This window comes from Staurois parvus, unplaced genomic scaffold, assembly GCF_062004578.1.
Source record: "Staurois parvus isolate SC_StPar_1 unplaced genomic scaffold, SC_StPar_1.0 ptg000340l, whole genome shotgun sequence".
Taxonomy (NCBI): Eukaryota; Metazoa; Chordata; class Amphibia; order Anura; family Ranidae; genus Staurois; species Staurois parvus.
The window spans coordinates 2,386,426-2,402,633 of NW_028318136.1; the positions used below are offsets into that span (position 1 = coordinate 2,386,426).

General features: G+C 44.4%; 2 protein-coding genes across 2 annotated transcripts in view; one reads left to right on the top strand and one right to left on the bottom strand.

Moving 5' to 3' along the window:
- Window positions 1–6,492: 6,492 nt before the first annotated feature.
- Window positions 6,493–9,070, bottom strand: LOC149456950 (E3 SUMO-protein ligase ZBED1-like). The gene has a single exon (XM_089684216.1). The coding sequence runs from the start codon at window positions 9,045–9,047 to the stop codon at window positions 7,122–7,124; it is 1,926 nt and encodes a 641-aa protein (XP_089540342.1). The 5' UTR covers window positions 9,048–9,070; the 3' UTR covers window positions 6,493–7,121.
- Window positions 9,071–15,714: 6,644 nt separating this feature from the next.
- The window catches only part of NAPA (NSF attachment protein alpha), a 37,993-nt gene continuing 37,499 nt past the window's right edge, over window positions 15,715–16,208 (top strand). Inside the window, exon 1 of the mRNA XM_089684238.1 lies at window positions 15,715–16,003. Coding sequence (XP_089540364.1) covers window positions 15,906–16,003 — 98 coding nt within the window. The 5' untranslated portion in view covers window positions 15,715–15,905. The remainder of the gene's footprint in view (window positions 16,004–16,208) is intronic.

Genomic DNA, 16,208 nt, shown 5'->3' on the forward strand with positions numbered 1-16,208 from the left:
ACTGCAGCACGCACATGCATGGTTTGATTAAATTGGATTTAGACCTTTTACGCAGGAGACAAGCCATTACCAATCCAGTTAACAGGCAACAACTTCCTTGAAAACCAGACTATTGGTCTGGTCAACTGCAGTGCTTTCAAACAATATCTAGATGGAAGACCTCTTTAAAGAACAGGTTTGAAGGCCTATATAACAGCTGCTTACGCAGCACTGAGGCTATACAACTAAGCAAGTAAAATTACAATAAGTTTGTTAAGTTTGTGCAGCCTCAGGTCTGCAGAGTGTGGGCAGTGCTGCATTTTTGCCAATTGATTGAAAAGCCCTTGAAGACCCTAGCAAGGGAAGTCTTCTCTGGAAACCCCAGCTGTGGAATCTCTGTTGGTTTATGCCAAATATATGGTCTTTGCTCAATTCTGTTTTATGCCTATGGAGAATCCAGCAAAAGGGAAAACCATTCTGCATAACAGATTTGCATTTATACTGCCCAAGAGAGCAGATTTTTCCACTCATGTAGAATTTTAGGAATATAAATTTGTAATTTAACTCAAAGGAATCCATCCACAACTAGGCTATATTTTTTATAGACATGACCTTTAAAAGAAATACTTGAATTGAGCAAATAGAACTAGTATATTAGTAAGAGAGCACCAAAAACATTGTCCAGGAGATACTCTATTAACCAGCTGCCGACCGCAGATAGCCGAATGACGGCTTCACTGCGGCCGGCCAGTTCTGGGTGGACGTCATACGACGTCCTCCCAGAACGCGCTCTCCTGCGCGCCCCAGTGGGCACGCACCCGGCGATCTCCTACGGACACAGCTGATCACGTGATGTGGTAAAAGGCCAATCACAGCGGCCTTTTACCACGTGATCAGCGGTGTCCAATGACACGCTGATCAGAGGAAAATGCAAGTGCCGGTTCTCGGCTGCACTTTCCTCACGCTGTCAGATCGTGAGGAAAGTACTGCCGAGAACCGGCAGTTGTCAGAGCGGGGATCGGCACCAATCATCAGGGCACTGATGATCAGTGCCCTGATGATCGGTGCCCAGCAGTGACACCTGCAAGTTCCGCCCAGCAGTGCGCCCACTAGCTCCGCCCACCCATGCCCAGCAGTACACCCACCTGTGCCACTCTGCAGTGCCACCTACCTGTGCCCAGAAGTGCCACCTACATGTGCCCACCAGTGCCACCCACCTGTGCCCACCAGTGCCACCCACCTGTGCCCACCAGTGCCACCAGTCAGTGCCCAGGGGTTGTGCCAGTCAGTGCCGCCAGTCAGTGCGCAGCAGTGATGCCAGTCAGTGCCGTCTATCAGTACCCATAATCAGTGTCACCTATCAGTGCCGCCTATCCGTACCACCTCATTAGTACTGCCTATCAGTGCCCTTTAGTGCTGCCCATCAGTGCCGCCTATCAGTGCCCATCAGTGCTGCCTCATCAACGCACATCAGTGAAGGAGAAAAAATACCTGTTTGAAAAATTTTATAAAAGAAACAAATAAACTTTTTTGCACTTTTTTTTATTTATAGCGCAAAAAGTAAAGCGCCCAGTGGCGATTAAATACCACCAAAAGAAAGCTCTATTTGTGAGAAAAAAATGATCAAAATTTCATATGGGTACAATGTTGCATGACCGCGCAATTGTCAAAGTGCGGCAGTGCTGAAAGCTGAAAATTGGCCTGGTAAAGAAGGGGGTATAAGTGCCTGGTAGGCAAGTGGTTAATAAAAAAAAAAAAAAAAAAAAAAAAAAAAAAAAAAAAAAAAAAAAAGCAGCATCTTTCCATGGGCCTTTCACATCTGATAGTACAACTCATACAGAACATAGGGCAAGCTGCTATTAAGGAGCAAGACTTTTTGCACAGGCCCAGAGCTTTTTAGCTGGATATTGGGAAGGGGCCACACACACAGGATATGTTAAAGCCCAGCTCCCAGCAAAAAAAAAAAAAAAAAGAAAAAAAAAGGTTTTCCTTTGCAGTGGGGCTGTGCCTGCACTCCAAGAGTTAAGTGCTCGTGTGTCTAGGGGACAGGAAAAAGGAGATATACTTATCTGATCCACCCCACACAAGACCAGCCCCCACAGCTCCTGATCTTCCATGGTCTAGAGTGGTGGGCTGTTCCTGACGTCATCAAGTCCACAGTTCTGCTCTTGACGTGAGGACGTCAGGAATGCTGGATTGTGGGGGAGCGCAGTTTGCTGATGGGATAGAGGATCAGGCGAGTATACAGCTTTCGCCTTTCCCTTGGAAAAACATTAGCAGTTAACCCATACAGTGCAACTTTTTATTTTAAGCTCGGAGTTGGGCTTTAAAGCCAAACTCCAGGAATTAGATAAAATCTATCCTTGCAGTGCCCCAAATCCCCATAGCTGGGGTTAAAATGCTCATTTAGTCTAGGGGTGCAGGGATAAGGTATTTAGCTTCACTGCTGTTCTCAGGCTCCAGACTGTGGGCAATACCTCAGCGTCATGACACACAATGCAAGGATATTAATCCTGCAATAGACTTGAAGAGGTGAGCATGAGACCACAACCTAAAGCGTTTTAGTGAGGATGCTGCTTTTGATCGGTCACACAGTTTCTGGAGCAATGATTAGGGTAAGTAATACACCCTAGCAGGGGCGGACTGACAACTCATGGGGCCCCTGGGCAATAGGGGATCGTGGGGCCCCTGTGTCCTTGCCCACACTCAAAAAAAACCTATTAAAAAAAAAAAAAGGGTACCAGGGGCATTTCATGGGGCCCCCTACTGACCCCAGACCCTCGGGCAGTGCTAGAATGGTCAGTCTGCCCCTGCACACTAGTCAAGCATTGAACCCTTGCAGTGCAGGGCGGGGGGGGGGGGGTCCCACTGCAAAAGTGGATTTTGTCTAATAATTCCCAGGGTCCAGGTTTAGACCTGTAACTGACATTTGTAGACGTAAGGCATAATAGCAAGTGTTTTTTTTACTGAAATGGTTGTAGTTTTTCAGATGATATATGGTTAAAGTTGAAATCCTGGCAGACAGCTAAAAATACAATTAAAATACATACTGTATATGCTCTAAAAATTGTTTTAGCTTTGAAAGATTTGTAACTTTGATCAGCTACTCATATGGTTTACGTACCCTTGGCGACACTGCACAGCCTGACTGGTGCTTATTTATTGGACGAAAAAAATCCACAGCATGGATAGGATTCTCTGTTCATTGAGCAGACTAGTGATAGCTGATGCAATCCTTAGGCTCCATGTACACGGGACACTTCTGAACGATTGAAACTTACTGCTGGAAACGTAGGTTAAAAAAAAAAAAAAAAAAAAAAAAAAAAAAAAAAAAAAATCGCTTTAGTCACTTTTGCATACTGAGTTTATGAGCGTTTGCGTTTAGAAGCGTATTTTACAGATAGCCTCAGGAGACCTTCCAAAATGCCCAGAATGCACTGAAAAACAGTAAAAAAAAATTAAACTATTTCAGACATTTTGAGAGAAATAGAGAGAGCAGAAGCAGAGAGAGCAGTATGTGTTGAGATTAGCAGTCTTTTTTTTGTGGTGTTTGGATGTGTTCCAGCTCATTTCTGTGCAGAAATTATTGCAGCCCAGGAGACAGATTTTCATGCTACACCGGAACGGCGCGGGAACACGGCGAGAGGAACGCGCGGAGCAAAGGTAAGTGAATTGACACAGGGGGGACTTGGGGACTTAATATGGGGGATGAATTAATATGGGGGATGAATTACTATAATGGGGGATGAATTACTATATGGGGGATGAATTACTATGCTTACTAAGGGGGAATATTACTATACTTACTATGGATGACACATACACATCATTCATCTACTCTTGGTCCGGCCCCCGGGTCCAATATATGAACCCATTGCGGCCCTCAAGTCAAAAAGTTTGCCCACACCTGTTCTAGACTGATATTCAGAGCATGGGCTGGTGGGGAAAAACACAAACAAACAGAGGGCGCACCGGCCTAGTGCATTACCATAACAATATGTTTAATGAATGTAAATAATAAGTATTGTACTCACAAAATAGTCAATAAATACAAGGCACATCATAAAGGAACAGCTCTGTCCAATTCACACTGCAGGTTTGTCTGTAGTGAAAACTCTGAACATCCAAAAGGCTGACACGTTTCGAGGACTGGCCTCTTCCTCAGAGCCTGAGAGGATCTGAGGAAGAGGCTAGTTCTCAAAACGTATCAGCCTTTTGGATGTCCAGAGTTCTCACTACAGACAGATAGACAGAGACACGCAGTGTGAATTGGACAGAGCTGTCCCTTTTATGATGTGCCTTGTATTTATTGACTATTTGTGAGTACAATACTTATTTACATTAAACATATTTTTAAGGTAATGCACTAGGTCAGAGCACCCTCTGTTTGTTTTTCTCTATTCAGTATATTTGGACTCCCCGGTCCTTTGAAGGCAGCAAGGCGTGCATATCCCAAGAATTTCGTTATGTGGTCCTAATGACATTGAGTCCATCCTCAAGCGCAGGAGTAACTGGGTTTTCCACTTCTACGCACATGGGCTGGTGGGGACCTAGTCTAAAGCAAATCGGTGATAACAGCCTTGGGTACAAACTGAGATGAGCACCTTATGTGGTGCCTGTACAATTCCCATCCCCACATTGTCTTTTTGGTTGGGGGGGGGGGGGGGGGGGTTAGAGGCATGCCCTTAACATGGATACTGCAATGTAAAGCCCTGTACATATAGGCAGAATATCGGCCAGATCAATAGAAAGAGGCTGACATTCGGCCTGTGTGTACACCTACCTGTCCGGCTTCTGTCAAACAGGAATGCTGGAAAACCAGCATGTTTGGCATCCGGTGTGTCTCTCGCAGACGGGGGGGGGGGAATGGACACAATAGCTCAGCAGAGGGATCCCTGTACTAACATTGCACAGTTCATACAGTGAGCTCTCTCAAGCTCTTCAGTTTTTTTTTTTCGTTTAGCTCGCTGGGTTGAATAAAAAAAAAAATAAAAAAAAAGTATAATGTGTAATCAGCTTAAGGCTTGCTGTGATAAACTGCTCAGACTAGGTCCAAGCTAGTCATATTTGGATGCCTGGATTTGTGCAAATACTGACTAAAAAAGCATTTGCACAGAAAATTTTTGGGGCTCCATGGGTGAAACGGAATGGAAAAACGCTATGCAGAGGCACCATACTGTGCTTTTTAGATGAAGCTCTACTTTTGGGTCAGTTTTTTTAGCAACAGGGCTCACTTAGGGTAGATCTACACTATATTGCCAAAAGTATTGGTCGGCCTGCCTTTACACGCACATGAACTTTAATGGCATCCCAGTCTTAGTCCGTAGGGTTCAATATTGAGTTGGCCCGCCCTTTGCAGCTAGAACAGCTTCAAGTCTTCTGGGAAGGCCGTCCACAAGGGTTAGCAGGTCTTTAGCTACTGACTCTGCAGACAGTTGGCGATTTCTGTGCGCTTTAGCATGCGTTGACCCCGCTCTGTCTTTTTACGGGGCCTACCACTTGGTGGCTGAGTTGCTGTTGTGCCCAGTTTCTTCCTGTTATAATACCACTAACAGTTGACTTTGGAATATTTAGTAGCAAGGAAATTTCAGGGATTGCATATGGCATTGTAAGATTCGGGACTCTTACATATGGCTATATATTAGGCGTATAGAGTAAAATACATTTGTTCTGAAGTGTATTTTTGCCCACAGACATGCATTACAAGAATGCCATACGCTGCTGTGATAGAGATATATATATATATATATATATATATATATATATATATATATATATATATATATATATTGGCACTCACTTACCCTTGCACATTTTTTCCCATTTTAAAGAAGTTGCAATTACAAGTGCTGGTGGTTTTTGGTGCGTGTAGCCACCTACGGCTGTTTTATGTGTTGTATGTCAGGGCAAAATTATGGTGCAGCTGAGCCTTCCAGGAGCCACAACAAGCACATTTTATGCTGTTGGGCTGTATATCTAATACATGCTGGTGTGCAAGAACCCTTAGGATGGACATCTTTACAAAAAGTGAAGCTTAATTCAATGAGGAAAATTCTTACAAACGGTTACTCTTAGTTTATGCTCTTAAAGTGGTTGTAAAGGCTAAAGGTTTTGTTTATGCATGAAGGACAAAACAAAAAACACAAAAACCACCCCCCCCCCCCCTTAAATGCTTACCTGAGCCCCATCGCGATCAAGCGATATGCACAAGAACCTCAGCTGTGGGGAATCTCCTTCCTCATTGGCTGAGACAGCAGCAGCAGCCAGTGAGCCAATGAGGAGAGAGAGGGGGCAGGGCTGAGCTGCTACTGTGTGTGTGAGAATAGACACATACAGAGCAGCAGCTTGGGAGCAAGCCTACTCCAATGCCCCATAGCAAACAGCTTGCTCTGGGGGCACTTAGCAGGAGGGAGAGGCATGTAAGTATGACATGTTTGTCATTTACAATTATAAAATAGGAAAAAACAAAAAAAACAAAAACAAAAAACTCACCTTTAACATTTTAAAATGGTCTTCATAGTAACAAATTTATTTTTATTATTACAAAACAAAAAAACACACAAACTGTGTACAATTTCCCATAATAAAGTGCGATTAGTATTTTTCTTTAAAAAAAAAATTGTAATAAGCACACTAGAAACCAAAGCTATTTACAAATAAATATTAATTATAGATAAATATTAGCGTGCACCCTCCTACATGTTAAACAGTTCACATGCGGATCATGAGTTAAATTAGGTAATGCTTAAGTGTTGAACTGTGCAGTTAATGAAGATTTCGCCTCTTAAAAATATTTCAACTGTCCATCAGTGTATTTTGCAGCACGCGTGTGTCTACTACAACCATTGATAAAAATGGGTTTTCTGAAAATTTAACCATTGGTTTTTACTGTTGGATAAATAATTAGTCCAAGATTTCAAACAGCATTGCACTTAAACTTGATGCCAAGCAGAATGGCCGCATCCTTGGTGAACTATAAATGTGTGGTTCCATGTAAAATGGATAGGCACCAGAACATGGCCCCTCAGTACTGCTACATCTTCTCAGAATCCAGGATCAGAAGACACGCTATACTTTCACAATTTGCTTAACTCTTGGTCCCAGAATTTTCAGTTTAAACCCATTCAGATGCTAAACCGCAGTTACTCTTCTTTCAGATTCCACTCTAGAAAGTCTTTATTCTGGTGCAGGAAAAGAATGGGAGCCATATGTTTTGGGTGTAGAGCAGCTTTTCGGTTATGTACTGAATCTTGTAGCATGCCAAAGGCATTCTTAGCTTTTATGGCAGTGGCAGGTATGGTAAGGTACTGGAAAGCTAATCGGGCCAATGCTGGATATCTCTGATGATTACTGTTCCACCACTGAAGAGGGTCAGCTGTACGTCTACAGACAGGCTCCACTATATAATTTTCTAGCTGGTGATGTGATTCAGGCAAGGCAACGGTTGGATCTTTTCCAAGCAGAAGGTCATAAATGCTGTCAAATTCAGCAGCAGGAATTCCATCCTGGATAGAATGATGGAGTGAGTCAAAGCTGCCTTCAGTTACACAAGACAGAGACCACTGCTGATCAGTAATGCTTGGGTCCAAAAGCATATTTCTGACCCTTACATGTAGTTCTCCTCTTGCCCATGGTTTGAGGAACCTGAGCTCTTTAAAACGAGGATCCAAAAATGAAGCAATGACTGCTGGGTTGCTAATTAATTTGCTTTCATCTAACATATCCCAGTGTCTACAGATCTCTGCGCGTATTTGATTTGCAGCAGCTTTAATGGCACTATTGTTAGCTTCACAACTTTGTCCAACAGAATTGAATATACCAAATAAACAGGGCATTAGTGAGGAGATAGGAGCATTCTGTTCTTCTTGTAGGAACACTGTAGCAATCCATATAGTCTTCAACATTGGCACCAAATCCTGAAGCAACTTCCAGTGCTGCTCAGACAGGTTTTCTACCTCATGTTCCTCTACAATAGAAAGGATGGCCCACTTGAGGTCCAGCAAACTCTGACACATTTCCAAAGTTGAGATCCAGTATGTCTCTGTATCTAACACCAGCCTGGGCTTGTTCATAGCTTCCAGTTTGGAATTGAGAAAGCAACTGGCTTTAAAGTTTTCTTGGAAGAAACTCACCAAGTCTCTAGCTGCCGTCAGAGCTTCTTGCACTTCTTGGACCTCTAGCCCAACTTTTACACAACCTTGTAAAATATGGGCAGTACAGCAAAGGCTGGTCCACCCATATGCATCTTTGAAAGATCTGAAATAAGTTGACAGCGTGGATGATTTATCATGTACAACACATGACACTAGGTTACTAGACAGGCCAAACTCCACCAGCCTAGAGTGCAAGTGCTCTCCCAGGTCATTGTCTGCTTTGGCTTGGTGAACAGGGTGTGTTTCCAGTAGGCATCTACAAAACCTCCAGTTACTGTCAATAACATTTGCTGTAATAGAGAGGAAGGACCTTTTAGAGTTATCAGTCCAATTCTCACATGAGAGAACAACGGATGGGGCAGCCTGAAGGCAACATTTGAGCTGCTGTTTCATTACATTGTATTTGTGCCATAACATACTATCTAGATGTGTTTGGGTTGGTAGCTCAATATTTGGCTCCAAGAAAGTAACTAGCTGGGCAAAACCCTTCTCTTCAACTACTGAAAGGGAATGGAGGTCGCTACATATCATCTCTAGTACCAAGTTAGCAATCACTTGTGCCTGAGGTTCTGACATTGAAGGACAAATTCTGTCTGAGGGCAGTGTTTGCTTCAGTCTCTTGGTTGCTCCATCCCGGTCAGGAAAGTCCAGTTCAGGTTGTTCTTGAATCTGAGAGATGACAGAATTGTGGACACTATGCATTCTCAGCAGATGTTCTTTCATACCCGTGGTGCTATTTTGGAAGGAAAATTGCTTCTTACACACTTTGCATTCAACAAAGGCGTTTCCCAGCTTCGTGTAATAGTTCCACATCTTAGATTTTAAATGGTCCATGCACGCTTTGGAGGATGTCACTGTGACACCCGTTACCTTTTCTCTCTTTCTTCTTGCTGTGGCAGCCAAGTTAGATGCCATCTCATATTCTTAAGTCACTACACTTCTCTGCTGTACAGGACAAGACAGAAAGAGAATACTTTATGAAGATCAGTCTTTATTGGACGCAACATAAAAGTAGTCATGTACATATAATGAATAAAAGCAACCAGAACAAAGCTTTTGTTGGTTACAATGAAATATATTCACAGTATTAATAATATTCATGGTGTAAGAGAAATAATATGGTGCTACAGTGATCAAAGCCCTTACCATAAAGGCTGTAAAAGCAATCATTTCTCCTTCTCTCTGGCTGCATTCATGCATCCATTGAGAAATACTGAGAGCTGTGATTGGTCACAGCTTGTCACATGGTACAAGGCTGTCGTGAATAGTCTTGTACCATGTGACCTCTGTGGTCATTCACAGATTTCACACGTAGGAAGCAATGATGTCAGAAGTGACAGCTCTTCATGTGATCACTGATTGGCCAATTTTCAGCTTTCAGTGCCATCACACTTTGAATGACAATTGCGCGGTCATGCAACACTGTACCCATGTGAATTTAGCATTTTTTTTGAGACAGATAAAACTTTATTTTGGTGGTATTTATTCATCACTGGGATTTTTAGTTTTTTCCTATATAGTGACATCTTGCTTACTACTATTCATGTGATCACTGACTGGCCACACAGAGGTCCTGTACATCGATTGGTGTTCCGCTGTGTCCCAGGGAGCGGGCACAGGCAGGGAATGCGCACAGGCAGGGAATGTGGAGGACATTTATAAAGAGCCACCTGCTCCTGCACTGCTCCCATCCGGCCCATGTACATAAACGGGTTTGGTTAAAGTGGTTAACTACCGGTTCTGCAATTTTTCCACCCACTTGCATATTAGCACTGCTGATCTCCTTCAGCCACTGTCTGTCCACATACATGAACTCAATCCATGTTTCTGTATGGTGAAAATATAACATGCCTTGTACTCATCTATCACAAATCTGCTAATAATGGCTATGCAGGCTCCTTCCGCAGGGGCATTTAGCCACACTCCGAATCCCAGCAGCAAAAATCTATTGATTCCTGTGGATAGGATTGACAGCTATGGGTGGAGCTTGTTCAGCCGACAGTGCCGATCAGTGTATCCTGACAGAGGAGGATTTCCCGCTGTCAGAGTACAATGGTACAGTAGCGAGGATTCTTCCTACTGTCTGATTAAAGTGGAAATTCACTCTCTCAATCATCATGGACTATTTTTAATCCTTACACAGCTAGCATTAGTAAATGGATAGGAAAGTATAATCACATTTACTTATTTTAAAAGTTTTTTTTGTTTTACATTTCTTCAGTTACTTCCTGGTTTCCATGCCTAGGCAAAATGATGTCATACATCCCAGGAGGCTTCAGGAGGGGAGGGAGGGTTCTCAGTTCAGCCTATGCCTGAGCTAAGGGCAGATAGATTCCAGGAAGTAAATGATAAATTAATTATCTTCTGTTACTCAAGATGGCCACTGCCAGAAATGCCAGGGAGTTTTTTTTCAAAATTATTTCTCAGTAAAAATAATGATACATCAGTAACAAGGTGATATAGGGGAACTTATTCTTTTAAAGTATAATTCCAGCCTAAACCTGACTAGTCTGAAAAATGCCAAGAATGTGCAAGAAGGATGTATATACTTACCTATTCTCAGGTCACTCCTGCCTGGTTATGTGACCCCGTTTTAGGCAGTGGAAACTGCAGGGGAGAGCAGAAAGCACTCCAACAACAGCTGTTAATACCCATAGACTCCTGAGGCCCATCTGTTGTCAGTGCTCCCTCCTCTCCCCTGCAGCTGCCACTGACTGAAAAGGGATCACATGGCTGGACCAGAATGGGTTGAAAATAGCCAAGAATATACATCTTTCCTATATGGAGTCATAGATAAAATGCACACCCACAGCAACTAGCTAACTGAGGTGCGGTCTGTGACTGGGGTAAAGTGGGAATTAGGGGGACTTTGAGCATAGAACACTGGGCGTGATACACTTTCACAGCCCGCACTACCGCTGGTCACCACTAGAGGGAGACTCCACTCCAATCCAGCTGGCTGACCACACACAGGCAGATAAGAATATAACATACAATTTGGTGCACTCTAAGGGTTAGGGAGCAGTCTAGCAATTAACACACCCTTCTACGATTCCTCCAGCTAACCTACAAGCTATAACCCTGGTGTTAATCACTCTTCCACTGTCCACACACACACAACAAAAGGTAGCTTGCCACCACCCAACAGTTTTTCCGCAGACTGGTCTGCTGGGCCACACACACACACACACACACACACACACACACACACACGCACACACACACGCACACACACACGCAGATTTGCTACTTTACAATCTGCATGCAATCTGCCAACACGCAGTGCAATTGCATACAGACTGACAATGAACTCAGACCGAGCACATAGACAGTACAATGCAACAACCTCTCCGGAGATATGAGCCTGAGCTTAAGTACCCAGAAGTCACTTATTAATTGTATGATTTAATATCCCAAAAGTGGGCAGTGCATAAAACATGTACGAAGAAAAAACAGTTACAGAAAATACAAAAAGACACACAAATGGCTATTCACTATAAAATAAAAATGGAATAAAAACAGAAATAAAACTTTTACCAAGAGTTATCCTGTGACTGGAGCAAGTCATAGAAAGTCCGCGATTCACCAGTCAATTAGAACCGGCTCCGTACGAATCACACCGTCCATACTTCAGGGTCCTCAATTTATTAAAATATGGAACGTGGGCTGGACTTCAGCCCTTGGCCAATCAACCCTAGGGGGGGGGGGGTCCCTGTACCAACCCACAGGACGTTCTATGTTGTGAAGTGCCCAATCTCGAATGGGCCAGAAACGGTTTGGATCACTGGGTCAGGGATAAGATATCAAACACCAGCGCATCATTCCAATCGTGACAGTACCAATCATTGTTCAGCTGTCGCAATCGGGCGCCATACAACCAGTTTGTGTGTTTCTCTGGGATTCTACAAATACAGTTTTACATGTAGATGTAGCCTAAAATGTGTCCAATCAGAAGGAATTATTTTCATCTCGCCGCAACTAATATTTGAGCTTTTATGAGAGATGAAATCAATTCCTGTGATCTGTGGATATAAATCAGAGCTGGCAGACATTGTCCCCTATGGCTTCCCGAAGTCGAAATGGCTAGAGCTCTTCTTTTAGATTTCAAGAAGGTGGCAAACTCTGGCTACATAGGTGACAACGTTTTATTGGCATCTAGGTGTCACCTCCAGCCTAGAAGATGCTCTGTCCTTTCACATGCTAATTGGTGAACATATGTCTCTGAATACTGAACACTTCTCTTTCATAACATGGAATGAAACTAGATCTACAATTACATATTTCTACTGATCACATCTCAACTACCCTAATCTTACATTTATGTCACACATGGGTTAGTCAACATAAGTATTAGGAAGGGGGTATCCATTTTTTTTTTTTTAAAGCCAGATAGGTTCAGGCTGAAATTATACTGTCAGTCTGGGTTCACACTGATGCAATGCGGAATTTGCACTGGTTTCTGTGCGATTTCTGCACCGCATCATAATTGAACCCCTTTCAAATGAACCACTGCGGATGTGTATTTTAACCCCTTGGCGCAGGTGCCCCCCAGCCCTATAAGGGTTTCAGAAGCCTGAGGCGGGGCAGGGATTTAGGGTCATGTGACCGCTGTGATTCACGGTCACGACTGGGAAAGGTCCCGATCGAAAGAGGAGATCGGGACCTTTCCGTGAGTACTGGATGTGTGCTGGGAGCGTGCAGGGCGCATGCTCTCAGCACATATATTTTTCCTAATTGCACACAAATGTGCAGCCGCTTGGTGTCCAGACCCAGACGCCGGGAGGCCGCACATTTGCGTGCGGCCGGCTCAAAGTGGTTAAGTTAACGACATTCCAAAAACAGTTTGCAAAATGCAGTGCAATATGCAGAATCGGATTGCATGGGTGGGAACATCCAGGCGATCCTATTCTGGTGCAGAGTAAAAAAAAAAAAAAAAAAAAAAAAAAAAGTCCTGCACATTTTTGGTGCAGATGCGGTGTGATTTGAGCCATACAAAAAGTATGGCACAAATTGCACCACACAGTAATTGCATGTGAAATGCACAGGAATGTGGTATGGTTCCTGTGCGCATCACATGCATGTGCCGCATCAGTGTAAACCCCAGGCTAAAGGTCTAAGTCTCATACTCACAACCGCATGCATTGCACACAGTTGTGGGACACTTTCAGAACCGCCCCATGCACTTTAATTCCTGCTGTAGCCTTGAAACAAAGCATCATAGCTGTGGCATGTGTACACCCTTAGCCGCTGCCTCTAAAAAGGGTAGCAGTTGGGGGGGGGGGCAATAAAAGTTCAGCTCAACCACAGAGCTTACCACACTCTAACCACTAATGCTAATGAGCCCTTAGTAAGATTCACCCCATTTTTCCTATTTAGTTACCTTAGGACTGCCCCATGGCAGATATACTGCTACAAGGGGGCCCTCCTGTGCAAAATCACGTATATAAACAGTCATTATGCATCTCTGCCCAGGGGGCGTGCATGTGGGCCCCTTGTGCTGTGAATACTCACAGCAGAAACCAATCAGAGGGTGCCGGTGAACGGATGTCCACCAGCACCCACCAATTGTCGGGTAAACACACAGAATGGAGCTCTGCCTTGTAAATGTTAGAGGATGTGATGGATAAAATCCATCACTTCCCTTAGTAAAACACAAAAAACACATTGTTAGGCACAGTTAACCCTTTGATTGTCCTAGTGGTTTAACCCCTTCCCAGCCAGTGTCATTAGTACAGTGTTTGTGCATATTTTTAGCACTGATCACTGTATTCGTGTCACTGGTTCCCACAAAGTGTCAGTTAGTGTAAAAATCTCTGCAACAATATCACAATCTTCTGGAGGTCAAGTGGCTAATGTTATCACTGCTGAAAGTGAAAGAAAATCTCAAATTCAGGGTTGTCACCAGAACAGGAATAGAGGAGAATTTCATCTAAACAGGGACACTAGTTCTGGTGACAACCAGAGACTCCCTCACTTCCTGTTTTGGCTATGTGACAGGAAGTGAAGGAGTATCTCCCCAATGGGACACAGAGGGGAAAAAAAAAAAAAAAAAACACACACACAACCTAACAGGGGCTCTAACCCTCTATCCAAAAATGACACAAACAAGCCTTGCCTTTAGTTCTACATTAACCTCATCCCTTTAAAACCGAATACATAAAAATCACACAGGTTCTGGGGCGAATGTATTTCAGATAATGCACTAAGTGAGTTTAACTACCACCTTAACCACTTGCCAACCACGCTGTAGCTGAATGACAGCTACAGCACGGTTGTCCAGTTGTGGGAGGGCAGCAGATGATGTCCTTCCAGAACACATCCTCCCGTGAGCCCTCAGTGGCACGCACCTGGTGCTGTCAGTGATCGCTGTGTCCTACAGACACAGCTGATCACATGATGAGGTAAAAGGCCACTCACAGCGGCCTTTTACTGCATGATCAGCTTTGTCCAATGACAGCAGATCACTGAGTAAATACAGTTGCCGGTTTTCACAGCGTGAGGAAAGTACTGCCGGTAACCAGCAACTGTCACAGAGGACATCTTCACAGATGATCAGTGCCACCCAGCAGTACTGCCCACCAGTGCCACCTATCAGTGCATCATCATGCCTCCTCAATGCCCACCAGTGCCGCTTCATCAGTGCTGCCTATCCATGCCACATCATCAGTGCGGCCTATCAGTGCCGCCCATCCATGCCACCTCATCAGTACAGCCTATCAGTGCTCATCAGTACTGCCCATCCGTACCACCTCATCAGTGCTGCCTATCCATGCCCAGCAGTGCTGCCCATCCATACCACCACATCAGTGCTGCTTATCCGTGCCACCTCATCAGTGCTGCCCATCTGTACCACCTCATCAGTGCTGACTATCCATGCCCAGCAGTGCTGCCCATCCATACCACATCAGTGCTGCCCATCCGTGCCACCTCATCAGTGCTGCCCATCCGTGCCACCTCATCAGTGCTGCCCATCCGTGCCACCTCATCAGTGCCCATCTGTGCAGCCTGATCAACACACATCAGTGAAAGGAAAATTACCAGTTTGCAAACTTTTATAATAGAAACAAAGAAAAAAATTTTCTTCAACTTGTTTATAGTGCAAAAAATAAAACACTCAGCAGTGATTAAATACCACCAAAAGAAAACTCTATTTGTGTGAAAAAATTATACAAATGTCATATGGGTACAATGTTGCATGACCGCACAACTGTCAAAGGGCGACAGCGCTGAAAGCTGAACATTGACCTAGGTACAAAGGTGGTATAAATGCCCGGTAAACAAGTTGCTAATGAGCCACAGAACATGTGCCGTTAATGTGTGTTCGGTTTTGAGGCGACAACCCCAGGGTCACCCTCACTTTGAGATGATTTCCTCTAACAAATCGTCATGATATTTGGCATTTTAGGAAACTCAAAGCAGCCCAACAAGCCTCGAATACACAGCGATACATACACCGTCCGATCTCCGCTCACACCCCGGGCTCTCCGCTCCTCTACACAAGCGGCGGGGTGCGGGGGATTTAAATGAGTCATGTGAGCAAAAAGGAATCAGCTGACCCGACCCAGGGGCGGAAGTGGCGTGATTGTGTGGCTCACGTGAGTAGTGTGGGCGGAAGTAGCGCTGTGTCAGCGTTTGGGCAGGAGTCCTCAATCCCGGTGAGCTGTCACTTACCTCCGGGGCTCCCCTGGTCCCGCCGATCACCCGCCACCCCCTATTAGTGGGCTCCGTTCCCTCTCACCGGCTCAGGCCTATCTTTTCTCCTCCCGCCCAGCCATGGACAACACCGGCAAGGAGAAGGAGGCCATGCAGCTGCTGGCTGAGGCCGAGAAGAAAGTGAAATCCTCCCAGTCCTTCTTCTCCGGCCTGTTCGGGTGAGTGATGGAGACTGGATGTGTATAATGATCGGATTGTAAACAAATCTCAGTGTGTGTGACTGCTGTGTACATCTGGGTGTGGGGGGAGGGGTGTCCAACAACAACCTGTCTATAGACAATACTTGGGGTTTTTTTCTTGTTTTGGATGGAGTAGAGAAGAAAGAAAATCTCTGTCAGGCTGTTTGTATACAATCTGTGTCCC

What these genes read in the sequence shown, in the direction of transcription:
- LOC149456950 (XM_089684216.1), bottom strand. Translation starts at nt 9,047, where the DNA reads ATGGCATCTAACTTGGCTGCCACAGCAAGAAGAAAGAGAGAAAAGGTA.